At 40.0% G+C, this 27,696-nt stretch overlaps 1 protein-coding gene across 3 annotated transcripts in view; it reads right to left on the reverse strand.

The window, feature by feature from the left end:
- Positions 1-27,696, reverse strand: part of Srbd1 (S1 RNA binding domain 1) — a 161,949-nt gene that overhangs the window by 96,138 nt on the left and 38,115 nt on the right. For all 3 annotated transcript variants that reach the window (XM_051175197.1, XM_051175195.1, XM_051175196.1), the window contains exons 12-14: positions 24,296-24,453; positions 20,502-20,592; positions 19,834-19,941 (exon numbers count right to left, since the gene is read on the reverse strand). In XM_051175197.1, the coding sequence (XP_051031154.1) occupies positions 19,834-19,941; positions 20,502-20,592; positions 24,296-24,453 (357 nt within the window). The remainder of the gene's footprint in view (positions 1-19,833; positions 19,942-20,501; positions 20,593-24,295; positions 24,454-27,696) is intronic.

The raw sequence follows: 27,696 nt of genomic DNA on the forward strand, positions 1-27,696 counted from the left end.
TAGTATTGTTATTGCCCCCATTTTTACTAATCGGAAAACTGAAGGTTAGATCATCTACCCAGGGGTACAAAACCAGCAAAATATCAAAGTTGGCCTGGAACGCACAACTCTGCTCTTTTACCTCTGTTAATTAGCTCAGCTGATACTGCCCCTTCAAAGAGTTTCCTAAATATCTAAGCAATGATTGCCATTACCATCTCTTGATTTGTTTGAACACCGCTATTAGAGATGATCTCAAGAAAAACCAATCAAAGAACATGATGAAAACACATGTGGTGGTGCGCGCCTGTTATATCAGCATTGATTGGGAGAGGTGGTGGAGGATTGGGAGTTCAAGCACAGCCTTGGCTACATGGCCAAGACACCAGCATGAGATCCTACCTCAAAAAAGGAACAGACAAAACAGTTTTGTACATTAATCTCAAGCTAGAAAGATAACCACTGCAATCAGTTGCTTTGGGAAAGAGAATGAAGAGGCTGGCAGAGGCTCCCAGCCTCAGGTTACATCCCTTACTTCCTTAATCCATAGCATCTTGCTGGGAAGCAGGGGGAAAGATGAAGTAGCAATCTTTTGATTACACTTCTACAATGTGCCTAGGCTTTCTTCAGAATCAATCAGGGAAACAGCCTCTTTATGTTGTGGACAGACTGTAAAGTGATAGCTTACAAAGGCACAGACCATAAAAAATGCCCAGAAAGGTTCCTGTATAAAGGAGTGGGCCAAAGTCAGAGAACTAAGTCTATTTCCACACAAATGTCTACGTGACTTACATTAATGAACCACCAAACAGTAAAAGTGAGGTAGCATTAAGCATTTTTCTCAAGAAGAAACAGCAGATTTGGCTTTATCTACCCAAGGATTGAGGAAGAAGAGGTAGCAGTAGCCTAGAAAAGTGTAAAAAGATACACAGAATTTATGATTTGTGATGCTTGCAAGGACCCTAAACTGGTGTTTAGGGTTACAAAAAGTATATATGCTTATGTACAATTTCATGTGTGCCTCGCCTCTAAAGATGAATTTACTCTTATTTCCTTAAGTGTAGTAAACATTGACATTATGTTCTTTATCTTATAACCCAATAACTATAGTGTTTGATGAGTCAAAAGAAAATGTGGGGGAGCTGGAGAGATGGCCGAGCTCAGCTCCCAGTACTGAGTTGTGTGCTCACAAGCACCTTTAACTCCAGCTCCAGAGAACTCTACTCTGGTCTCCTTGGGGACCTGCATTCATATGTGCACCCCACCTAGAACACATAGACATAATTCAAAATAAAATAGAACCTTTTTCAAAAGAAAAATCTGTTAATTCTATTGACTCAACCACACATATTGATTAATAAGCGTTTACAAAAGAACAAACTATGTTTTGGCTGGGGATATGGATGGCTCAGTGGGTAAAGTACTTGACATGTGGGCACAGGGCCTGGTCCAGAACACATGGAGCACTGAGTACATTGCTATGTCTGTAATCCCCAGACTCCTACAACAAGATGGCAGAGACAGGAGAATTCCTACAGGCACATGCGACCCAGCTTCAACCAGTGAATAATCAAGGTGAGAGGAGAGGACCAGAAGGGGAGGCTGGTCCTCCAACCTCTGGACCGTCCTCCCCCACCATGTCTCTGTCTCTCTCTCTCTCGGAGATTAAAAACACCTGGTTATTCATTTCCCTACAATTTTAACTCAAGATCCAATATTTTCCCTTCAGAGAGGGTAGAATTTACCCCTGCTGTACTGTGATAGAATCCTTTCCTAAATAAATATTTCATATGTTTATTCAACTTTACATATGAAGGAAATGAAACTGTGGGATGAGATGGCCTGATCAAAACCCAAAAGACAGTAAGTGCTAGATACAAAAGTACTTCATACAAGCTTTTCCTGTCCAAACACAAGGAAAGGGGGCATTTGATAGACTCCGAATCTTTTTCAGCCAGATAAAAGAGCAAAGCAAAACCCCAAACACTAACATATTTAATAGTAAAAGATTAGATGCATGTTCCCCTAATATTGGAACAAGTTGAGAATACCTGTCACTGCATTAGGGATAAAGCCAAGGAAATTAATTAAGAAACAGAGACATCCATTCTGGAAAAGAACTGGACTATCTCTATGGGCAGATGTCATGACTATGCATAAAGAAAAGACAAAGGAAGGTTGTGGAGATGGCTCAGTAGATAAACTGCTGGCCTTAAATAAGTGTGAGACTGGAGTGTGTGTGACCTCAGCACCATGTGGAGGGCTCACCTGTGATCCCCGGTGCTTGGGAAGTGCAGACCTGGGAGGCTTAGAACAAAATGGATTGCTACAAGAGTGTATCAGTGAGTTGAGTTCAAGGGAGACCCTTCTTCAATATATAAAGTCAAGAGTGATGGAGAAGATAACACCTGTGGCCTCCACACATTTACACATACATACATCCACACACATTCAAAGGAACCCAAAATACACATACACACTCACATCCATACACATGCAAAAAAATGAAAATCAAATTTTTAGAAAAAGAATCTAAAGGATTCAAAAAACACATAAATTCAGCAAGACTGCAAGATCAATAATTCATTATACAATTATAAAATCAACTGCATTTCTGCATACTTGCAATACTAAACCAGAAACAAAATTTAAAAAATTCATTCAGAACAGCAGCAAAAAGAGGAAAATGTTTTAACTTTAGTAAAAGAAGTAAAAGGCTCATTCTCGGAAAGTACCAAACACTATTCAAATAACTTAAAGGGGATCTAAGTAAACAGAGAGATACCCCATGCTCACGGAACCTGAACAGGAGCAAAGCACTCTGCTCATGAATCAGGAAACAGGAAGGAGGAAGAGATGCAGTCCCACAATCCCCTTCAAGGGCAAGCCTCTAATGAGCTAAGGACTCAGGACAAGCCCCACCCCCTAAAGTTTTCACTACTTGCTAAAATATCACCAGGGAAACTATGGCTTTAACACAGGTAGCTTTAGTAGACACCCACCCAAACCTTAGCAGTGGCAGCTTAGAGCCAGGAGGAGGAATGGGGACCAGGAGGGAGTTATAGCCAAGGACACAGAGCTCTTCTCAGGTATTCAAAAGCTTTCTAAATCAATGGCTATGACAGTTATATTGTATGTGAATATGTTAAAAAAAATACTGAATTGTATATTTCAAGTGGGAGAACTATAAAGTGTGTGGTTTATCTCAATAAACTATTATTTAGAAAATAAGTAACTTAGGCCTTTAAAAAACAAAACCAAAAATAAAATGATTCAAATCTCCATCAACCCTAAAATAGAAAAATACATATAATTATGCAAGGTAACACCAAAAGTAAACAAATCACAGACAGCTGTATACACAGGCATTTATCAAAACAAATGTAAAATAATCATGAAGAAAATGCAAGGCCCAGAATAACACATGGAACAGGGTTCTACATGAAAAAAAGAACCAGTATGCAAAATAGCAAAGGACTCAGGAGAGGGAGGTCGCTGCAGGAGACACTGGAAATGTGAAGGGAGAGAGACAAGGCTTCCAATGGGCTGATATTGTTTGTCTTAAACCAAGTGTTGGACACACAGTCCATTAAACACCACTGCTTCCCTTGTGCTGCTGATTTCTTTTATGACAGCACTGAGTGGCTCAGGCTGACCTCAGTTCTGTGGCTGAAGATGACGATGAACTTCTGGCCTTCCTGCTTCCATCTCCCCAGTGATGAACCTCTGTTTATGTGGTGTTGCAGGGTCAAACCCAGGACCTTCTGCATGCTAAGCAGGTACTCTACCAACTTAGCTACCTTCCCCCTCTACGACATTTCTAAAAATATGTAAACAATTTGAAGTTTGAAATTGGAAAGCATACCATTTATATTTTGTATTCTTCATAGCCCTCTGAGGATATCTTCACTAAGAGAGAGGGAGATGGGGAGGAAGGGGGAGAGAGAGAGAGAGAGAGAGAGAGAGAGAGTACAATATGTGCAGACAACAGAAGGGGTAGTTTAAATGAATTCAAATCTAAGACTGCCAAGTTGGGCAAAGCAGTTTCTAGTCTGAAGGAATAATAAATAATAACAACCCAATGGTTATAAATGATCTCCCACGTCACAATTACATAACAGAAACAGTATAATGAACATTATACATAAAGTATCTCTGCAGAAGTATACACAAAGTTTTGGGGGAATTTAGAGGATGTAAGTTCAATTGCAACCTGAAATACCCAGAGGATTTCGTGGGAGTAGAATGTGCAAGAGGCTCTAAGGGCTGTGGTAAGGCTATGATAAGTAGGGGATAGAAAAAGGGTGCTCCAAGAAAGGAACAGTGGAACAATAATAGACACTATACATTTAGTCACTAAATAAAAATAATAGCAACTCATGGTTATTGATTGCACAGTATATACCAAGAACAACTCTGAGTATTTTAGTGCCTTACTCAATTTAATCTTCAAAAACAAAGCAAACCTACAAAATAGATAATCTTATTATTTCCCCTTCATAGATGAAGAGACTCAGCGACTGAGTAATGAATGGCAGCACAGTGAAAAAGTGGCAAAGAAAAGGAAACCTGCAGAAGGGACAATGGATGAGGGAAATACTTGGCATGTACATAACTGTAACTGTGAGGGAGAGCTGCAGGGGTGCACGGAACACATGCTAACAAAACAATTCACATTACCCGGAAGGGGCTGGAGGCCAGCCTGAGCTATAGAGCGATGCCGACTCAGAGGACAAATGTAAGGGAACTGAATCAGGAAGCTACAACTTGGGAGCTGCTGCTGCGCTGAAGTCATGTGGGCACTTGACACGATTTGATCAACTTTCACTGAGGATCTCAATAAGCATTTGCTTAATTGATGAGCAGATGAAGTGTGATAGTCAGAAGGGAGCACAACTGTCTATTCTAATCAGAAGATTCCTGGATGTACTAATAAAGGTGAAAACAATGGCAACACTACAGTGCAATCTCGAGCATCCAACTGTGGACAAGAACTCAAAGAAATCACTTCACTCCTGTAAAGTGTCATAAAGGCAAACTTCCAGCAAGACATGGAATTCAAAAAGACAAATACATTTTACATTCCTCAGGAAGCACAAACCTGTCAGGTCTCACTAAGGAAAGGTAAACAAAGCGAAAGCGGGAGTGGGGAGGGGGGGAGATGCAGTAACATAAAAGATGAGAAGAAGCAAATCAAACCTGAAAGATCGGAGACACTGCAGAAGCTCAGTGTGTTCCTGAGATATCCCCAGGCCAGCTGTCTTTATCTACTTCTTGTGTCTCCCTGCCAAGACTCAGGAATGAGAAAAATGTCAATCCCTGATGGGAAAAGATAAATCAGGGTCCCTAAGACAATCTTCATGAGGAAAAAGCAAGTCCCAGAATAGTACATGCAACAAGGTTCTATTTGTAAAAAGGAGCCATCATGTAAAACAGAGATAGGAATAATTCACACACACATACGCACACGCACACACACACACACACATATGCACATGCACACACACACACACACATACGCACATGCACACACACACACACACACACACACACACACACACACACATACGCATTCGCGCACATACATACATGCACCCACACACAGAGCAGAGAGAGAAATAAGGCAGAGATACACAGAGATCTGTAGGACAGATGGGAAATGTGAGGGGCCTTTCTGTACCCAGTTAAGTTTTTTAAAATCAAAAACAGTTTTTGATTCAAATTTTACTTATTGCTTTTTTCTACTATAGTATACATCATATAAAAGTGACATCTCTTAGTGAAATTAGACTGAACCCCAAAAGGAAAAGAGATGAACACAAGTGTCTGACTTCCTCTTATATGAGTAGTAAATTCTAATTTAAAAGCAGCCTGAAGAGAAGGAAGTCACCGAATGCTACAATTAGAAGCTGTGGTTCAAACAGGCATGGACGAGCATTCCCTAAGTATTTCCTGTTACTGAAGACACTGTAAAGGCTTCTTTGCATTTACAGAACACCCAGTTCTGGCAATACCAACATTTCAATTTTAAGTCAGAAACACCTTAAATACACTACTGAAAGTGACTTAAAATACCAAATGAAAAGTGACAGTTTCAATGAAGGCAGCAGCATGATTTCAAAACACTAACTCAAACCTGTAATTCACTGAGGGAGGTCTATCAAACTTGTTATGGTCCTTTGTAGTCCTGAGAGTCATGAAAACCACAAGTTGAAGGGACAAACAAAAATGTTTAAAAGAACCATAGTAATTTTAGGTAAACAAAGCAAGTACATGTGACACCAGTTTCCTTTGTGAGCCTGACTGGAAAGCGCAGCACTGTAAGCACTACATGTGGGCCTGCGGGGGTCTGAGGGGATGACTTGTGTGAGCGTGGGCAACAGCACAGAGCAATCCAGAAGCGGAGACGAGGACAAAGGTAGGAAGTTGGACGAACGTGAGCATTCGTCTCTCTCTGCCCTGACTATGGACCCCACATTACCAACCTCCATGCCTTCAACTGCCATAATGGACCCTCGCTCCTCAAGACAAAGTAGACATACCAACAAGTCAGAAATACATTGATAGCTGCTAAGCTGGTGGCTCATTTTCAAGTTCATGTTGCTTACTACCAAGCCGCTAACAAATATCACTTCCTAATCCCTGGTTATAATAACCTTTGTCAATCTAGAATAACTTCCATAACAACATATAACACTAAGATGAATTTATGTGTTTTAACTCTGTTGATCACCAACAAGGTGGAATATAAAAAAAAAAAAAAAAAAAAAAACAACAAAACAAAACAAAACAAAAAAAAAAACCCAAAACCTCCAATAAATAAACTATCCAAAAGAAAAAAGTACTTTCTAAGGAGCATCGATTCATTGTTTATAAGTCAAAGCAACTTCTTGTGAGGCAGGCTGAAGCCATACAATCGAGTTTGAGGCCAGCCTACACAGCAAGACCCTGTCTCAAAAAACAAAAGAGCGATCTATCCTATGCAAACTACTAATTAAAGAGGTACAGGGTTGAAGGGCAATGGAAACAGAAAAATCTCTATCTTCAGCCTTCACATACCCTTCCTTAACATGCCAGAAGCCGTTTTTTTTTTAAAGGCAAAGAGTCATGTATAGAATAAGGAAATGATGGCAACAATTGCCTTTAATGGCAAGCGAGCAAGATGTACCTCTTTAACCTGCTTTCCGTCATCACAGAGTTTGACTCCAAATAACCTGTACATATGCTCACTGGACTAGACTATCCCCTTTCATAAAACCCAGAAAGAGACCTCAGCAGTTCATTTTGTGTGAGCATTACAGAGCGTCAAATCTGCTTTTCTGGAAAAGATTATTAAACTCCTCCATGTCACTCAAGTGTGGGTGTCTTATATTTTACAAGCCAAAATTTTTGGTTCAATAAACTGCCAAGACTAGATCTTGGCTGAAATATATTTTTCATATCACATATTAAAAACAGGAGGTAACCACACAGAAAATTATAATATAGTAACTTGGGGTTTAGAGAAATGGCTCTGCAGTTAAGAAAGTTACTGCTCTTTCAGAGGACTTGAGTTCAGTGCCCAGTACCATCACACCATCATATAGCCCACGGTGCCTTGTAACCTACATCCAGGGGATCTGATTCCTTCTTCCAGCCTTCTTAAGCATCGCACACATGTATACACACACACACACACACACACACACACACACACACACACGGTACATAAATCTTTTAAATGTATTTATTATATGTACACATACCAATTTTGCAGTATTTTACTTATATGTAAATACACATTAATATATACTGTTAACAAGAGATCTTACTATAACAGATTGTAAAAGCCCTTTACAAGTCAGTTGTTTATACTGGTATGTTCAAAATAAAAGTTTGAAGGCACATAAATTTTACTTCCTAAAACAGGCCACAATTTCTATTTTCTACTATTTGGATAAGGAAAGGCTACAGTAAAGATGATGGGTATAAATCTTGGGAAACTGGCGACAGCCTTAGAAGTAAACAGCTTTTACATGATTCTTCTCAAGTAGGGACAAAAACAAAACCAAAACAAGAATCAGTTCAAAAACTTAGCTACAAGAAGTTCTACCCCCAGACACATGGCCCCCAAGAGAGCATAGAAGCTGCCTCTATGGGAGATCTACCCCACAGCACACATGGCCAGCCTTCTCTGGGTCCCACTTCCTTTCTCCTATCTTCGGAGGCTGTTTCCTATGCAGCTGTGAAGTTCAACTGTTCAAAAGCTCTCTGGAAAAAGATACTGACATTGCCTTTTATTTATTCTGTCCCAGTGTCCCAGAAGTCTGAGGATTTTCTTTGGCCAACCTTTTCAACCTTTGATAACCAAGGTCCATGCTTGCTCCACTGACCCACAGCAACATTCTGATCTGAAAACCCTCACTCACAGAAAGCATAAAATCAGACTGGGAGAAGCACAGCTGGAGGAGCATGCTCTTAGCCTCTCATTTACTCTCTTCTCTGGCTCAGTCCTGTCCCATCACTACGGCCACCGCCACCACCATCCCTACCACCCCACCCCCACCTCATCCCATGAACACTTGAAACAACTGCTTTAAATGTCTTTTAGTGCAGCATGCAATAGCTTGTAAAAGGATGCAAACCAGCTGAATGAAACATTTGACAGACAATGTTAAATACCAGGGAATTCCTATCAACCATTTTACTTTAAAAGGAGCTTTGATGTTGGCTATCTTTCATGTACCTCTTTCATGGCACATTAATAAAGAAAACGGAGCCGAAGTAAATCAAGACCCAAGGTCACTGACGTCTAGAATTACAGCACTGTAGGTACCTGATGAAATGCGGATTAACACTGCATGAGTAGTGAATAAATAAAAGCACCTCAACCCACCAATCAGGCAAGCTTTACAAGCGCTTCTGAACTTTCTTCTGCAACCAGACCTGCGACACCTTTAATCCTCCATGTCCTGGAACCTCATTATCATAATGTGAACCCAAATGTTAGGGTCCCTTCAATATGCAAGTGCTATGAAGCAGAAAAGTAGTGGGAATTAAGTTGGGTGTAATTTTAGAAATGTGCGGATGTGGGGAACTTAAAAGGTATTTCACTAAGTTAGGAGAACCTAGTACAAAGATTCAGCCACATAAAACACATTAGAATCAAAACCCACCATACCATTCCAAAAACCATAAATAAGGTGGATTCAAGAGCTCAATTTTCAACTCTGAAGTTCTGCTCCCTAAATCTGCAAGCCCTATAGCCAAATGAAAAGGATCTTAGCAAAGAATTCCTGCAATTCTGAATCATTCTAATACAAACTGCAAAGAAAAAACCTGATGACTCAGTGTGACCCACACAGGAGCAGTAAGAAACAATCTACATGCTTCTGAATGATTAATGGGAAATGGGACGCTTCTTTTTCAAAAGTGATGGGAAACTGCAAGGTGCAATGTCACAGAAAAGAATACGACATGAATGAGAACAGGCTAAGAGCTTATCTCAAAGTAGAAGCAGCTCCATCATTTATCACCGACCCTCACATGGAATTCACACTGGAACTATGAGCAGAGCTAAAGCTACTTCACACATCTGTCCCAGTGCTCTGCATGTCTATGTTCCCTCTAACACAGAATCCAGCACAGATTGCACTGGACTCTATTAATGGCTATTAAAAGCCCTGAAAGGCAGGCTCTGCAACTCCTGTAATATGGTTTCTAGTACTACCAGGAATACCATCAACGGAAAGGTAATGATTAGTCTTTAAAACTATTCTTTTATAGTGAACTAACATCTCCAGAATGTTAGTTGAAAGCAGCACAAACTAATGCTTATCTAATATATATACTCTAAGAAATAACTGAACTACAGACATGAAAATCACAGTAAAATGTCCGTTTACAAGAATGTAAAATTATGGATGCACAGACTGAGACTACAGAGAAAAGTATAAAATAATTGTTGAAAATGAGCACCATTTTTTCTAGAACTCAGAGGTTATCAGAAACAAAACTCAAAGCTCACCACCTACTATAGTGATGCTGAACACTTTGCTGTTTAATTGACATCTACATTCTGTTACAGCATGTATACTTGTCTAAATAGAACATCTGTTTTGGTTACACTACATTGTATCTTTGGCAAGAACTTACAATAAAAATAACAAAAAACAATCAAGAATCTATATTGGAACTGGCAACAAAAGCAGATTTGTAACCAAAAACCTTAAGATGCAAAGTGACCATCCCTGGGCTCTAGGCCAGTTCTAATCTAAGTCAATAAACAAAGATCTACAAGAAGGCACAGAGTTAAGGGTGGGCTGAAGCAACTCCTGCAGATATTTAAATTGGACTTTAAGACACAAAAACACATGGGTTACAAAATTGATAAAACACATTTTATTTTGATCAAAAACTGTCAAACTGAATTCAAATTTAAACATTATTTTTAAAAAATTTGCCTCTTATTATTTATTCCTTATGCCTACTTTCCCATTCTACTTTGCTGAAACTATTTAGCTACATATGTTTAAAAGCATCCTGGCCTTTCATCAGAAGGAACATAAATTTATTTTTAAATTGACTGAATAGCACAAATATTCTAACAAGAAGCCTTATTAAGAAGAGCTCAGTGTTTATAGCAAGTGTGGGAGTGGAGAGCATACTGAGATGTCAAAGGAAACAAAATTTGGCAGTGTCTTACATCTTTCTAGGCTGTGACTACAGAAAATGCAGAATTGAAATACATCACCTTAACTTGTCATGGCTTATATGACCATGTGGAGACCCAGAAAACAATTGAGGCCATCCCAAGTTCCAAGACTAATTCATTCCAGGCATGGCAGTGCATGCCTGTGGTCTGAGCATTGGGAAGACTAAGGCAAGAGGATCACAAGTTTGAGCCCAGCCTAAGATACATAGTGACATCATGGGATGTCCTTCCTATTTACAGAGAGAGCTCCCCACGTAAGTCAGGGAAATGTAGTCATGACAACGAAGTAAGAGAAACCACGTTTCCTCACACAAAACAGTACTGACTTCATAGCATCATGGGGTTTACACAGTTAAAACACATCTTGGTTGTACAGCGAAGTTCACTAACTATTGTTAGAAAGCAAATTTCTTTTAATTAAAGCAAAAGGAGAAGGTTCAGATGGTTCGTATTATTTGAAGGAATCACCCACAAACAGAAACCAAAGAAAACTTAAAAATCACCCAATCAAAATCTGCACCAAATATCCCCTAACACGGCACATGTCACATATCCAAATGATAGTTCACACAAGATTATCTCTAAAACCTAAAGCCTTTCAGCGTGTGTCAGGTATTGATTCTAGCTGATCTCAGTCTTCACAGATTGGAAAAGCATATCCCCAAATCTGACTGTAATGAACAGCCCTGGGTATGCAGCCAGGCACTGCAGCCCTTACACAAGGCCTTAGTCAACATTCAAAGAGTGTGGCTCTGCTATAGGAAGTGTCCACTAGTCTGATGTTTAATTTCTAAATGCACACTGACTTCCTGGGTTTACTGCCACTATGCCTGACAACAGCACACCCAACAGTCATTTTCAGAACAAGAAAATTATAGCCATTTTTCTCCAGTTTCCATAGTATCCCAGTAATTTTCCTAATACACTGTGCTTTCACAATGTTAGTCATACACCCACCCAAAACATCAGGCAATGTTTCATATGCACAAGACAATGAAATTAAAACAAAACAAAACAAAACAAAACAAAAAAAAAAACAGAAAACAAAAAACCTTTACCTTAGAGAGGCCATCTTATTTTAATTACAATCCTTTCTTCTTCTTTTGTGACACTGGCTACCTTTATCTCCCAGGCTTGCAGGAAAGGTGAGCAATTCTACTTTGTCTTGGCCACTGCTGAGGCTTATAGCGCTCAGAATAATCCACAAGCAGTGGGATCCGTTTAGTACTCTCTTTACCTTAAGATAATCACTAAAAGCCTTTTATGTTATACTTAGCACATAGGAGAAGAAAAGGGAAAGCATTTGGGCCTTAAGCTTTGGTCTCAGAAAAATTTTTGATATCCCCTCTTACACACATCCTTGGCTAGTTACACTTTTTTCAGCTTTGTTTATGTCTTTGTAAAAGTCATGTATTCTTGGCAGGAAGTCTGCAGTCAGTACTTACAAAGTGGTTTTCACTTTTACTTTCTTTCTTTTCTTTTCTTTTCTTTTTTTTTTTTTTTGACTCCTAGAGGCAAAACCCCGAAAACCAATGTAGTCTATTCAGAACATGATGGAATATTTGCATATAAAACAGCATGATTACATACATAAGAGCTAAGTCAGATACTAAATGCTAGCAGATGTCAAAAGAAAAATGTTTGACTGTAAAAGAAAATTTATTCCAATCTTAGTTCAAGCAGAGAAATTCAAACTCTTTTACAAAAAAAAAAAAAAAAAAAAATTACAGCATTTTTAATACACTGTTTAAAGCAATTACCTGATACATTTTAACGGATGTAAGGCTTATTCCCTGAGCCAATCACCCAAACAGTTTTGGTTTCCTACAATAACGATTTTATATTCTCTTTTGAATAAAATCCTACTCCCAAAGATTCGTCTTACTTGGTCTACTAGAAGTCTTTTCTCTTGCAATGAAATAACAATAAACCAGAGTGTGTCACTAATCAAAGTGTTTAAGTTAAGTTCTTTGACATGAGGGTTCTTACTGAGAAAATTCTATTGCTAATTTAAATTTCCAGGAACCCTTGGAAAGGGTTGTGGTGGCACAGATACAGCCTAGCTGTCTGAATCACATACATTGCGTTTGTGAACTAATGACCTGTTTGCTTTCGTAGGGAGATCTTCCGTCATTCTATAAAGAAGCCCAAGTTCTCTTTCTAAAAGCTTCCCATCTGTGCACTAAAGAGTTCTGCGGGCCAGCTTTCCCTCCTAGCAGCTTAAAAGCTTTTAAAGAGTTGCATGATTCCATACAGCAATGATTCCTAAACTTGCCTGAGTGTGCCACTAAAAATAACAAACACATTGCATGCCACAACCCAGCATCTAATCCATACCTGCAAGTTAAGCAGTCATGAGATGATATTCAGCCTACTGCATAAGATACAACAAATTCTCTCTTCAACTAAAATGTTCTTGGCTTTCACCGATGGACTGCAATCTACATTATGAAAACTGTGACTCCAGAGAACTCATAATATGGTCAAATAAGAACACTCAGAGTAGAAGTCTAAACGGCAAGGATGAGTTCACACATGCCTTCCTTCAGCTTGGGGATGGCTTTCTTAAGTCTATGAAGAAAGCACCTCCTCTACCTGAGACCTGCACTTCCTGCTCCTCTCCATAGTGCCATTCATCACTAATTCCTGCAGTATATATAAATCCATGCATATTTACCTGTAAGTTTTCTCCACTAGAATATAAGTCTCTAGAGTAGCGGTTCTCAATCCTCCTGATACCACACCATTTAATATAGTTCCTCGTATTGTGCTGACTTCCAAACATAAAGTTATTTCATTGTTACTTCATAACTGTAATTTTGCTATGTTATGAATCATAATGTAAATATCTGATATGCAGGATATAAGATATGCAATTCCCCAACGGGGTCACGACTCCCAGGTTGAGAACCACTGTTCTAGACGGAAGGTACTTTGTATTGCTCACTGCTTTCATTCATGGCATTCAGAACTGTGCCTGTGAATGTGGGTATTAAGTGACATCCTGATTGCATGAAGCAAAGCACCCATTGTGAGATGTGTTTGTTGGGGTAAAAGCTACAAGGCAATCACAAGCATTTGCCTAAAAACTGGCTGAGTCTAGGTATCAGGGAGAGAAGCTATCTTCAGAAAGGTGGATGACATGTGGTGGCTCTTGTTGCACCAACATCTCAAGGGAAGGGCATCCCATTCTATTCATGCCGCGCCAGACATCTTCATGTGAATGGACTGTGAGCTTCATCTATGCTCTCTGGACTAGGGAGACCCTTAAGAAACAAGCTTTGGAGAACTGGACCACTCCTCCAAGGACAAAGGAAAAAAAAAATATGGCAGGGAGGGCAAGATGAGGAAGAAACAGAATTACTGCAAACACAAGTTTATGAGAGAGGGACTCAAAAAAGACACAGAATTGTGCTTGGGAGAAGAGATGAGCCCTCCTTTGAGAGGAGGCAAGAATGATGGGATAAAATGGGCCTGGATGGAAAAGTGGGTATGTTAGGCTTAAAGACATTCTGTCTCTGGGTCCAGTAAAAGCAGCCAGAAGCCTGATTCCTAAGTGAGTCACAGTTGACCCACTAGAGAAGATACCACAGACAGCTTCCTGGTAGGTGGAATCTAAGCAAACAAGCAAATAGGAAAATTCTTGAATATATCTCATGATCCGTCCAGAGGGCCCAAGCTCCAGGTTACTCCACCCCCACTTCCTAAAAGTATCTTTATTTTCCTATCCCTGTAAACTCTGAGGCCTCTGCTTAGGGGGATCAAGCTACTGAGACTAGAACAGAAAGGAGCACCAGTAAAAAAGAGGCAAGGCAACTGCCAATCCCTACAGCAAGTTTTCTAGGGGAAAGCAGGCCTGCTATAGCACTAACTCACCAACAGTGGAGTCCTGCTGACTGATGGAGAAACAGCTCACTTGCTGAAATGGTGTGGTTCTAAGGACTAGGAAAGGTGAAAAGGCTGACTGCCCACCCATCCACGCCCATTATTCACCCAGGGATGACTCTGAATTCATTCAGGCAGATTAAATAATGAGTTGGGATTTGGCAGAGGAGCTCCCTCCCCTCTCCTGACTCTAGCTGATTAAATTCAAATTTGATTGCAAAAATACTTGTAGAATGAACAAATACATAAATAAAAGTTAGAAAACTCTATTAGAATATGAGTGCCAATCCCTGAGTGGTAGATTACAAAATAATTTTGTTTTCGTTTGTATTTTTCCTGAGTAAAAAAAAAAAAAAAAGCTGGGCAATGGTGGCAAAAGCATGTGCCTTTACTTCCAGCACTCAAGAGGCAGAGGCGGGCAGATATCTGTGAGTTCAAGGCCAGCCTGATCTACACATCAGTTCCAGGACAGGGTCTAAAGCAACACAGAGAAACCCTGTCTCAAAAAGAAAAGAAGAAGAAGAAGAAGGAAAAAAAAAAAAAAAAAACCTTTTCTTTTAACATAATTACGAAGAAAAAATTTTAGACTGGCAGAGAACAAAAGCTATGCCATGTAGGTATTTCTATAGGTAGGTTATAACCCAAGGAAACAAGTAAATCCTGTAGTGTACACTAAGATGGCTTCCTTCTACAATCCAATTTCTTTGGGGCTTAAAACCCCCAAAAAATTAAACTTAAAGGAAATTTTAAATAGAAAGTGTTGCTGGTTTTCTTGTCCCACCAGGTCCTGCTGCCCTTCACAGCCCCAAATGAACACCCAAAGACATATATTAATTATTAAACTGATGGTCAATGGCTAGGGTTAGCTCTCTCTTAATTACTAACCCATATCTATTAATCTAAGCATTTCCACATGGTCTTATCTTACCAGGGAATTCCTGGCACTTCCTATCCTTCCAGTTGCTCCATGGAGACTCTCCCAGTCTCTCCCTGCCTACCCTTCCCAGAATTCTCCTCATCTCCTAGTCCTGCCTATTTCCTGCCTCTACTGGCTATTGGCCAAAGGGTGTTTTATTCATCAACCAATAAGACCATCAACCAATCATCTCCTCTTTTCTGTCTAAATAAAAAGAAAGGTTTTAAGTTTAACATAGTAAAACTATATATAACAAAACAGTTATCAAGTAAGAACATATTTAACAATATTTAGTCTATTAACATTAGGCAAAATTTAAAGAAAATATTTTATCATCTATCCTATCTTTGTGAGTCTAAAGTTCTATATGTAACTAACTTATCTTTTATCATAACTAAGGAAAACCATAACTATAACTATCTGTCTTCAACTCCATCAAAGACCTCATAAGGATAATATATAAACTCTAGAATTGAAAGCGACATCTTGCTGCCCACACAATCACTCGAAGTTCCTCTGCAACTTTGGAGCATCCATCTTCAGCCCAAAGGCCACAATGTGAGAAGAACTTAAGAAAGGTTGAATGGAGGGGATAGTAACCCATGTGCTGAGGGTGCAGTCAAAAGAAGCCAGGAAGTAAAGTCAGGGTAAGGAACAGGGTAGAAAGACGGTCGGGAAAAAAGAATGTGCCGTGAGAATGGGGTTCAGGAAAGAAGCAGATGGATTTGAAATCCTACCACATAGCCACATTCTCTAGCTAGACTATTATTTATTCCCCAAGTGAGTTAACCTTTTAAGGCCCATCCAATTCCCTAAAACTATTTCTAGAAGGACCATCAAGTTACCTCAAGCAAAAAAGTTATGATTCTTCAAGTTATGTTTTCCTCCTAGTAAAAGGTGTTAACCCACTGGAATGAAAGAAGAATGAGCTTTGGTGTGTGTCCCCCAAGTGGCTACTACTAGGGCTTTCTTCCTGGTAGGATCTGGCCTAGTCTACAACTAACTTCCAAACCACATTCCCAGACCTCACTACAGCACCTCTCTTTACCCCCTTTCATCACACACGGTACTTTCTCAATCCATCCTAATTGCTAATAAAAGTGCTCACTGGAAAGCAAAGCTATTCTTTGTGAGATTTTCCTGCTAAAATCCATGTACACAGCACAGTTTTCGGTACAGAAACATAAACACCGAGTCAAACAGCAGCACAAACTGTGCTGCATTTCTAGACACCAGGCTTGGAGTGACCTCATGCATCTGAGCTGCTCCAAAATATACACAATGCTGTGACTTAGAGCAATCTTTAGCCTAAAGTTTGCCAACTGGAGATTAAACCATAAGACAGCAAATATAAAACAACAGCTTCAGTTATTTCATAGTTTAATTATACAACCCTACCATATCATAATTTTATTCCCCAAATCAACATCTCTCTTTGAGAAAATATTAAGTCTATAAACCCTAAATGCTCAAAAATATAAAAACTTTTAGTGCTGACATGACACGTGAAAAATTCCACATGTGCTTTTATGTGACAGGTCCTGGTCCAAGCACAAGCATATTACTTTTAGGCTTTGTATACCAGATATATGTAGAACATTAAAAAGCCTCGTGTTTGAGTCCTCACATACATGTCATTATATGTAGGGAAATGTCCCAAAATTTTGATAACATCCAAAATTTTAAACACATCTGGTCCCAAGCATTTTAGAAAAGAGATATTTCAACCTATTAATAGTCTTGAGATTTATATGATCAAAGCCAGTTTAATGCTTACGATTAATAAATATGAATAAAGTTTATGACAGGCTATACATAATAGGTAAAGTACTTGCTGCTCAACCATGAGGACTCCAGTGCAGATCCCTAGCACTCGTGTAAAAGCCACTCATAGTACCACGTGCCTGTGACCTCAGTGCTAGGTTGGATGGACACAGGGGAATCCCAGGGTTTTGCTAGCTGGCATATCCATCCCAAATGTCTAGCCCCAGGTTTAGTGAGAGATTCAGTCTCAAAAGATGGAGTGGTTGGATAGATGGTTCAGCCATTAAGAGCCCTTGTTGGTCTTGCACAAGACCCAGGTTCAATTCCCAGCACCCTCATGGCAGTTTAGAACCATCTGTAACCCTACCTCCAGGGGATCCAATGCCCTCTTGGGTCTTTGTGAGCACTGCATGCATGGTGGAAGTACACACACACAGACACACACACACACAAACACACACACACACACACACCATACACATAAAACTAAACGAACACAAAGGGAAGGAGAGAAGAAGCAAGCGATGAAGGCAGGGAAAAAGGTGGAGAACAAGAGGAAGATTTCTAACACTGACCTCCTCTTCCACATGTGCATGCATGAATGCACACACGTGCACACACACATACACACGCGCACACACACAATGTTTATCAAGGCAGACCTATAAGTAATGAATTTAATATGAATGATCCCTTGACTTAAAGACGTGTCAGTGAAGTAAACACTGGACACACATGAACACAATATTCCATTCGTCTCCATGCTTTCCCTATCTCTCGTTTTTTTGTACTTTCTCTTATGTGTTTCTATAACCTTGTCAGATACTTATCTTCTGCCTTTAAATCTTTCCAGTACATTACCCATCATTCCAGCACCTTTTATCCTAACTTGCTGCCATAAGTTAGAATGTGCCATGATTTCCATCCTGCCTTACAGTTATGTCATGACCACTCATCTTCTCTCCTGTATTTCTGTTTCCATCCTTGATTCTTTGTAAGCCCTGTACTTCTCCTTCCCCTGGGGGAATCATCCAGGGTTCAAATCATAACTACCAAAGGGGGGGAGGGGAATGGAATTAGCAGGTTCCAAGTGGCACAGTTTAAGTGGGATTCAATTGATCACCTACGTTTAAAGTTGGTGGTGCCACTGAAGATGCATGAGATGTAGAGTTCATTTATAGTTTGTGATAGAATGATGTGTTTTTAGCTTTATGACAAGTAGTAGGCACTTGTGTGGTTTAACTGAAGTCAATTTCATAGAACTTTATGTAGCATATATTAGGAAAAATGAGCCATAGGCCACACATATCTCGATTTATTAAACTTGATGGAATAAAAGTCAGTGATCTTTATACAACTGTAGTTCATGATAAGCCATTTGACTCTGGCATTTGTGAGGCAGGGTCTTATTGGGTAAGTCCAGGCCATCCTCAACTTACAGATAAACTCCTGCAATCCCAGGTGCTGGGATTATGGATATACATATACCACTATTCCAGAGTTGTATATGTAATCACTTACATCAAATTAGGATGAACTGATAAGAGTGAAATTGGCTGTAATAAACAATCAGCTTCTCAGAGGTCCTGATGCCCTTTTGCAGTTTTCAGAACAGGAAAGACACGCATGATGCCCAGGCCAATTTAACAGTGGCAGAGGGAACAGAATTAGGTACCTTTTCAATCTGCTTCTTTCCTGAACCATATTTTCCCTTGCCCATTGTTTTACTTGACCTTCCTACCCTGTTCCTTACCCTGACTACTTTCTGGCTTATTCTTACTGCACTCTCAGCACACGGGTTACTAGCCCCTCCATTCAGCCTTTCTTAAGTGAATCCTAGAGTTCTTCTGGTAGGAGGTTTGCTTCTATTTGCTTTGCTGATCCTGTCTATACCTTGCTCATCAACTGTTCTATTATTGGACTTCTCCCTGGGCAGCACAAGTGAATGCCTCCTTCGGTACCAGCCACTCAATTTCTCTCTTCCAGACTGAATCCTAAGGATTTCCTACCCATGGGAAGGATAGACTTAGCTGTATGAAGCCCAGAGAGAATGAAGGAAATTAGTGAATAACAAAAACTACTCTGAAGTGCAGGGTCAGGATGAAGAAGAAGGGGGCGTAATTCATAAGCAATTCCCCAGCCAACTGTCCACTTGTATGGAACAGGAACACTTCAGGAAGAGAAAATGAGAACCAAACATCAGAAATGCTTCCATTTCCAACAGTGAATCTTGGCTCTTGGTTCCAGGGAACAATGGTTCATGGGCTTAACATTCTGGCAGAAGGTTAAGTTATCCAATCTGTGGTTGCTAACTTGGCACTCCACCATACTTATTAGATAGCACTTAACTAGAGTCCTCATATCAAGTACAGTGTGGGAGACTCCGTGGAATGAACTGAGCTCTGTAGGCTGCTGCTGGGAGAGTTTCCAGGAACCTACCTTGCTCTAGTCACTCCTGCGATATTCCTATTAACAGCAAGAGGTGGTTTGGGAGGCAACAAGACATATGCTTTCAAAAAGGAAGGGAAAACACATCACAAAAGGAGCCTGAGAAGTCCCTATTCCCCAAGAAGGCAAGTCTCTCTACTGTCCTCACCAGTAAACGACATCCAGCGGTGCAAAGTAATTTCTCATTATCAGGTCAGCGAAGTACGCTTCCGTTTCCCGGCAGGCTGTTCCATTCCCAATCACCACTGTGCTGCAGCTTCAGGGATGAAACAGAATGAAAACCTGAATGAGTCCAAGGCACACTCTGAAATCAACAGACAAAGCATATGGGATGAACAGTGTTAGACACTGCTCTTACTCTGGCATATATCCATGCAACCTCTCCACTGCTCTAGAATAACACTGCCCTACATTTGGGAAGGGGACATGGGGAGAAACAGTTTATTGTCATCTTAAGAACAGACAGGCACCATTTTCTTATCTACAAAGAGCCAAGATGACATACAAATAATTAATGTTAATGTACGAAGTTCCTAATGAATACAGCTGTATTTTAAGGGAGGGAGAAGGGTGCAAGGAGGATTGCCCAGATACCTACATCATCACCTCTTCCTGAGAGATGCAGACAGAGGGAAAAGCACTTTTCCACAGTCTCCACATATGAGTTCTGGGACAACTGGCCAAGCAATGTGCACAAGGTTCCTTCTTTCTCCCCAGGCATTTCCTCCCTTAATCCTGCGCTCCAAATTAGGAGCTTCAAAGGTACCTATGATGGCTGAGCCATCAAAGTACTCAACAGTGTACTTATCTCCTTACTTGAAATCCAGCAAAAGCCTCTTGATCTTCTCTGCCTCTCGGAAGCCTTGTCCACAGTGCAGATAAACCACATCAGTGTGAAGAATCTGACCTTCAAAGGAGGATGGGAGGAAGGGTTATAAAAAGACATTTGCAATCTGTGACTCACTACTGTTCTTATTAAGCCAGTCTCAACAGAAAATGGAACTGGCTTATCTTTTAAAATGCAACCTGAGGGTCTTGTGAGATGTCTCAGAAGGTAAGTAAGCATGCTTGCCACCAAGCCTGACATCCTTAGTTGGATCCTGGGACCCACACAGTAGAAGAAGAGATATGACTACCTAAAGCTGAACTCTGACCTCCATGAACAAGTGCACATGCACACATCCACACAAATTAAAATGTAAAAAAAAAAAAAAAATTACACTGCAGTCTTCTATATCGTTCATATTCACTAGATCGGGTTCTCCCTAACGATTCAGAAAAAAAGCTATTACTTTCAAAGTAAAAACACTCCACTTCCCACACAAAACCATTACTAAGGTGGGTATTATGCTATGGCACCTACAGGAGAAAATGGTTTTCAGTAACACCTAACATGGACAGCAGTTATAATTCACACTTACTGGATAGCTGCTACAGATCAGGCTTGATTGTATTATTCTTTTTCTTTTAGTTGTAGATATATAAACTTGTTTATGCTGTCCTTTTATTTGAGCTGTGCACTTAAGAACTTTGGGCTTTTCCTATCTTGCATTATATATAAAGTATTTTATTTTAAATAAAAAACTTTAGTTGAAAAAATAGTTTCAAGGTGATCACTCAATGAACAGAGATAAATGAGCTAACACAATGGTTAGTAAAGGAGTCATAGGATAATCTCCAAGAAAGTCGAGGGTAAGAAATGAGTGATACAGTCTAGCACTAAGAAGGCTGAACTAGGGAGATTGCTTCAAGCTCCAGGCCGGCTACCCTCATCAAAAAGAGCTAATGAAAAAGGGGGAAAGTATAACAGAAAGGATCAATAAAATTTAAAGCAAAATGTTTGTAAGAAAAAATGCTATCTATCAACAGTATCAATTAAGAAAAGGAAGATACACATATATTACAAATAAAAAAGCTACATAACCAGGGTTACGACCGTTTAAAAAGAAATGAGACCCACAGCAAATGAAACAGAAATTCTGAACAGACTAAGAAAACATTTGTGTTTCAAACTCTAAGAACAACTAACCACAATACTGAAAACTCACCTATCAACAGGTCCAGAAGAATGTAGCATGGCTAAGTGGAAGCTATCTTTTTTTTTTTTTTTAATTTTATTTTATTTTTCCCCAGGGGAGAGCACAAATGCAGTTATCTTTACAACATGTGCAAGCTGGCATTCTCAAGACAAATCAAAACACCTAGCTGGGCCCAGAATCCCAGTACTCAGAAAGCTAAGATATGAAGATCTCATCTGGGGCTATATAGTGAGTTTAAGGCTAGCCTGGGTTATGCAGTGAAGGCATGATTCAAAAACAAAACAATAAGGAAAACATCCAAATGCTGTAAGTTATCACAGTAGTACAGTAAGGGACAAGCATCCCAGTGAGTACAGGGGAAAAAAACTGATATTGCCAATTCTTCCCATGTGTGAGAAAAATTAACAGCATAAATGACAACTAGGAAAACAAAAAGCAAAACCTCACAGCTGCAGGCTGCATTTTTTAACAAAGGTAACAAACAATTCCCACAAAAGCAAAAAGCCAAGCTGTGTGTGGGGACAACACACAGCTGGAAGGCAGCATCCGAGGCACAGAGCAGAAGGGAGGAACAGAGAGTGCGAGACCCAGTGTGAGAAGGAGCCCACACTGGCTCAGACCCAGTGCCAAGGCTGCCCAGGAACTCTTAAGACTCATCCTCCTGGGCTCCAGAAGCCAAGACGAAGTATCAGAGAGAAAAGAAAATGCTGGAACCTAGTGGATTAAAACCAAGCAGTCAAGCAGAGAATGCAAAGGACCCAGCTTAAAGACAGAAAGCAACAAAGGGGCCCATTCCAGAAACCACCTGGGCCACAGATGAATTTTCTAGTGACTTGGGCAAACAGAAGAGAAAGGCAGGTTTTGTTGCTGTTTTTCCGAGAAAGTTGGTTTCAAACACCAAGAGGCCTGTCCCGACCCAGCTCACCTTCCTGATGCTACCTGAAATGTAACATCATGTAAAACTAAGCAAAACAAAGGGACAGCAAAAAAAGTGTACAGAGGAAGATTTATTTTCAGGAAGAATATTAAAGTATATCATAACATGCCCACAAAACAGAACAAAATATATGAAAATAAGATTTTTTTAAAAAAATAATATTATAGAAACTATGAGTGTAATACACATCAGAATCGTAAAACCACATGAATGAAAGAACAAGAATTAATTTCATATGGAAGAGAAAGCAAGTTCTGGACTCAACAGCATATGTACCAACTCTGGGACAATCTGGAGAAGGCCAGCACAGGCCTGCATAAGAGAAGAAAGCACTCCAGAAATGAAAACCCAGCCTAAGGGACACAGAACAGATGTCCTCAGAGAAACAAAGCAAAGAGATATCAAAGACAGCAAAGTTAAAAGTGAGGACGCGGACCAGAGAATTATAATGCATAACTATATACCAAAGAGAAACTCAAACTACAAAAGACTAAATAAAGAATTCAAACAAATGGGTTTACCAACAAATTACAGAAAACTAAATAAAACATTAAAAAACACAAGAAAAAACAGAGCTATAATACACTGGCATCTGAAGTGGAATTCATGAAGACACATATACACTAATAAACATACCATACAAACACGGTGAAAATCAGAGGAATATTAGCACCAGAAGAAAAGAACATTACTTTTATTTTATTTATTTATTTGGTTGTTGGGGTTTTTTGTTTTTATTTTTGTTTTTTGAAAAAAGAGTTTCCCTATATATCACTGGCTGTCCTGGAACTCACTCTATAGAATAGGCTGGCATTAAATTCAGAGATCTACCTGCCTCTGCCGGGCTAAGACATTACTTTTAAAGGGAACACTTGTAAGACTCTGGGCTCATTACAAAGGATAAAAAGCTATCAGCCCCCCCCCAAAAAAAAGGTGCACACCTTTAACCCCAGCACTTGCAAAGAGGCAGAAACAGGCAGATCTCTGTGAGTTCCAGGACAGCCAGGGTTATACAGAAAAACCCTGTCTCAAAAAAAGAAAAAGAAAAGTATAACATGGAGCTTTTCAGGCAATATGAAGATGTTCTCAAATGAGAACACAGAAATGCAGAAAGAACAGTTACAGGAAGAGTAACTACATGGGAAAGGAGAAAACGTTAACTGAATATGCACAGCTGTAAAATGTCTGATTTTAAAGAATTAAAGCTGAGAAGAGTTAAAAGTTCAAATCTGAGCACCCGGGTTATATACATACAGCTCAGTTGGGAGAACACTTGCCTTTCATGCTCTGGGTTTGAAGCCCAGCACCACATGTGCAAGCTATGATGGCCAATGCATGGGTCCCAAACTCAGGAGACAGAGGAAGAAGACTCTAAGTCAGGGTTCTCCTGAGCTACCTAGAGAGGTCAAGGCTAGCCTGGGCTACATGAAACTGTCTGACACGCTGGGAAGGGGATAAATGACATCTCTCTGTGAGAGCTCTGATCCAGGAGTAAGAAAAATACTCTGGCTCCCATGGTCCCACGAGAAGACAATTTCTATATCTCAAAACAAACATATTTACAAGTCTCCATAAAATCTATGAAATGACACTTAGGGCCAACCAAGCAACTCTCTCTCATACTTAAAACTTACTAGTAGGAGAAATGATGGCTAGCTTGCACCCATGTTTGTAACCAGGGTCTACTCCCATCAAGGTGCGACCTGGAACAGGGCTTGTCAAAAGGAGCTGGCGGAGGTTCTGCCCAAACATCATCACCGATTGCTTCTCTGCGTCAGATGTCAGTTTGGCTCTTAGAGATGCAGGGGTTGGGGGAGATGAAACAAAACATACTTAGTTTTTTATTCATCCAAATTTTCTTTCCAGAAAAAGAGCACAGTTTGTTCTGTATAGTTCACCCTCAGGGAAAACACCATGTCCCCGAGTTATACTGAGTCTACTTTTGCTAACCACAGCACATGACACCATAAATAATTTCGAAGCAAACTATCTGAATCTTCATACTGACCTGCTCTAACTGCTGTTATATACAAGTCATAAGTTAAATATGTATGTATATACATGAAAAAGAACCTATAAAGATTTGCAAGTCAAATTAAAGCTTATCAGATGATTAAAAATATAAACACAAGAATGACAAGGCCACAGGCTGCCTCCACCATTATTTAGTTAAATATTTTGACTTCAAGTCTCAATGTCACTGTCGGTATTCCTCTCCACATCCATCCCCTTGTCATTCTCAGACATTCAACAACACCATAGATCCTAACAGCTGGTACAGAACCATGCTTCATGAAACACTGCCTCTGTTTTATCCAGGAGCTGCTAACTTTTGCAGGTTGAAGCCATAAGCCTATGATGTGCTTAAAGGCAGCTGGAAACCTGAAGCATTTAACATATCAGCTCTTCAAACTCATAAGAATTATGTCACAACAAGTATTTTTTCTTTATTGGACCAAATAAGAAATAAATATCATCAGTCACAAAGCAATTCAAAGTGTGTCTTGTGTCTATGTAGCGAGGGATTAACTACACATATAAAGATGTACACTGCTACTTGTTTGTTTTTCTGGCTTAATTTTGTGTGTAAAGATTTTCTCTCATCTCTAACATGTCACTGTAATTATCTGACTTCCCAAAAACAAGACCAAAAAAAAAGAAAGGAAGAAAGAAAGAAAGAAAGAAAGAAAGAAAGAAAGAAAGAAAGAAATCATTATTCCTAAGTCTTCTTTTTGAACTTAATTTATTGTGAAATCACTGGTTGGTAGTCTTTCCAAGGAACCATGACTGGGTTAAAAGACACAAAGCTAAAAGCCACATACCTGCCTGAAGACCCCTGCATTGATGGAAGAAGCAGAATACTAAACAGGAAAGACTAAACAATGGGGGGAGGAGAGGGTGCTAAGCCTAATAGGAACCTGTGCCAGGAGCAGCTCTGGTGAATGAGAGCCTCACAAAGATAGGCACAGAAGATGGGTGACCTGGAGAAGATATCATGCACCATGAAAGTGGCTTAGAAAGTCACAGCTCTTTGGGGGAAAAGACAGTGATTTCACGTGCTAAGAGAAAAAGGAAATAACAAAAACTGTGGGAGCCCACAGATTTGACTTAGGGTTGGAGAGTTCAAACCTATTCTTGATCCTCAAGGCCTAATAACAGGAGGGTTAGCAAAGGGTGTGGTTATTGGATGCTTTGAGAATAAAGGAAGTAATTCCACTTGTTTGTTTCTTGTAGCACAGTAAGGACGTCTTTTTGCCCTCCCCTTTTTATTATATGGGTATAAAAGTGCAAGATAAAATGAAATTCAAGGCTGCTACAGTATTTACTGAGAGCCCTCCCAACTCTGTCTTCTATTTCTTTCCTCGATCCTCACCCTTTCCTCTCAGGCATATTCCAACAAGTCAGAGGGTTCCAACAAAAGACAAATTTGAAGAGAAGAGATAAAACCCTAGGGTACCAAGTCAGCAGGCTCTCCTAAAGAGCCTCAAGTTTACCTTGGACACAAAGACCTACAGAGAGAATTTTTAGGAGACTACTGTGAAATAATGAGATGGGATTTTTAAACGGTAATGTGGGGCAGAGAGATGGGGCAGCTCAGTAGGTAAAGTAGCTGTCAAGCAGGCATGAGGGTGTGAGCTCAGGTCCTCAACACCCACATAAAAAGCCAGGCGTGTTGGCTGAAGGCATGTACCTGCAACCACAACTGGGAACGGGAATGAAGGATTAATAAAAACAAAACAATCAAATGAAAACCATAGGAATCAATTTCTACCTTTAGGATAAATTTCTTCTGAATTAAAATAAAATAATTTCTTCAAAACAACAGTAATGCCATCACTGCCTTCCCTCCTCAGCTGCTGCCCAGGCGAGTATTTCTAAGGAGACCCAGCTCTGGGCAATGTCTGCAAACTAACTAGGAATTGAAAGGAGCTATACTGCTCTACCACAGGCATTTCAGAGGAGGAACATGCTCTTGCTTACCCACAACACAAATCAAAAAGGGACTGTGTCCTACAGAATCCCACACCACACTGCTCAGTCAAAATGAAACCATTCAAAGCAAAAAGTCAAAACACCAATGGATGCTGAATGAAACATTAAAAATAAATAAATAAATAAATAAACAAGCAAAGAAATGAAAGTATCACATTGAAATTTTACATAAGATTTCATTTCCCTTTAAAACAGAAGGAACAGGCTCAATGGTTCAGATCACTTGTTACACAATCATGGTAACTGGAATTGGGATCCTAAGGGTGTCTTGCAATACCTTCTTCACCACAGTTCTAAGCAGAGTATAAACACATATATTGCTAAGGCTTGCAGGCTTCCAGTCTAGCTCAGACACAAGCCTCAGTTTCAGGCAAGGACCTCCACCTCAAAGGAGCACATGCAGGTCATGGGGACACCCACCACCTTCTTCTTGCCACTGTACACAAGCAAGTGTACTAAATCTATACACTCACATGCAGGCACACATACAAAAATAGATAAATGAATAAATAAAAGAACAGATCCCTTAAAACTTATGCCATAGCACGGAAACAGCGGCACTGCATCACAGAGATGACACAGAGTGCCAAACAGAACAGTATCTTTAGGGGCCACCTAGGCTACAAGGGATGGAGCAAGCCAGGGTGGCATGGAGCAACAGAAACTGAGCAGTGGAATCCCTCACCTTTATGATGTTTGTTCCCTGCTCTGGACACTCAGAACTCAAAGATCAAATGAAAAAGGGAAGAACAGAGAAACAACTGTCTGCTAGGAATTCCCAGAGCTGACCAGACAGCTGCAATACCACCATTCCCAGGAAGCCTGGCTGAGGCTTCCAAAAAAGTGAGGATAAGGATGCACTGATCTACAGTACACATTAAGGACCACGTGAGAGAAGCCATGCAGTATGGAACTTAACAACCAAGACAACAGTTAGAGAAAAGCAGGAGAGAAAGTGAGGCTCTGCCAGGGCCAGACTCATCTTCTTGGCTCACTCCCATGAGCACGCTGGCACGGTTTCTTCAGTCACCTCCTCAGTGCT

The sequence above is a fragment of the Phodopus roborovskii genome, unplaced genomic scaffold (genome assembly GCF_943737965.1).
Source record: "Phodopus roborovskii unplaced genomic scaffold, PHOROB, whole genome shotgun sequence".
Classification (NCBI taxonomy): Eukaryota; Metazoa; Chordata; class Mammalia; order Rodentia; family Cricetidae; genus Phodopus; species Phodopus roborovskii.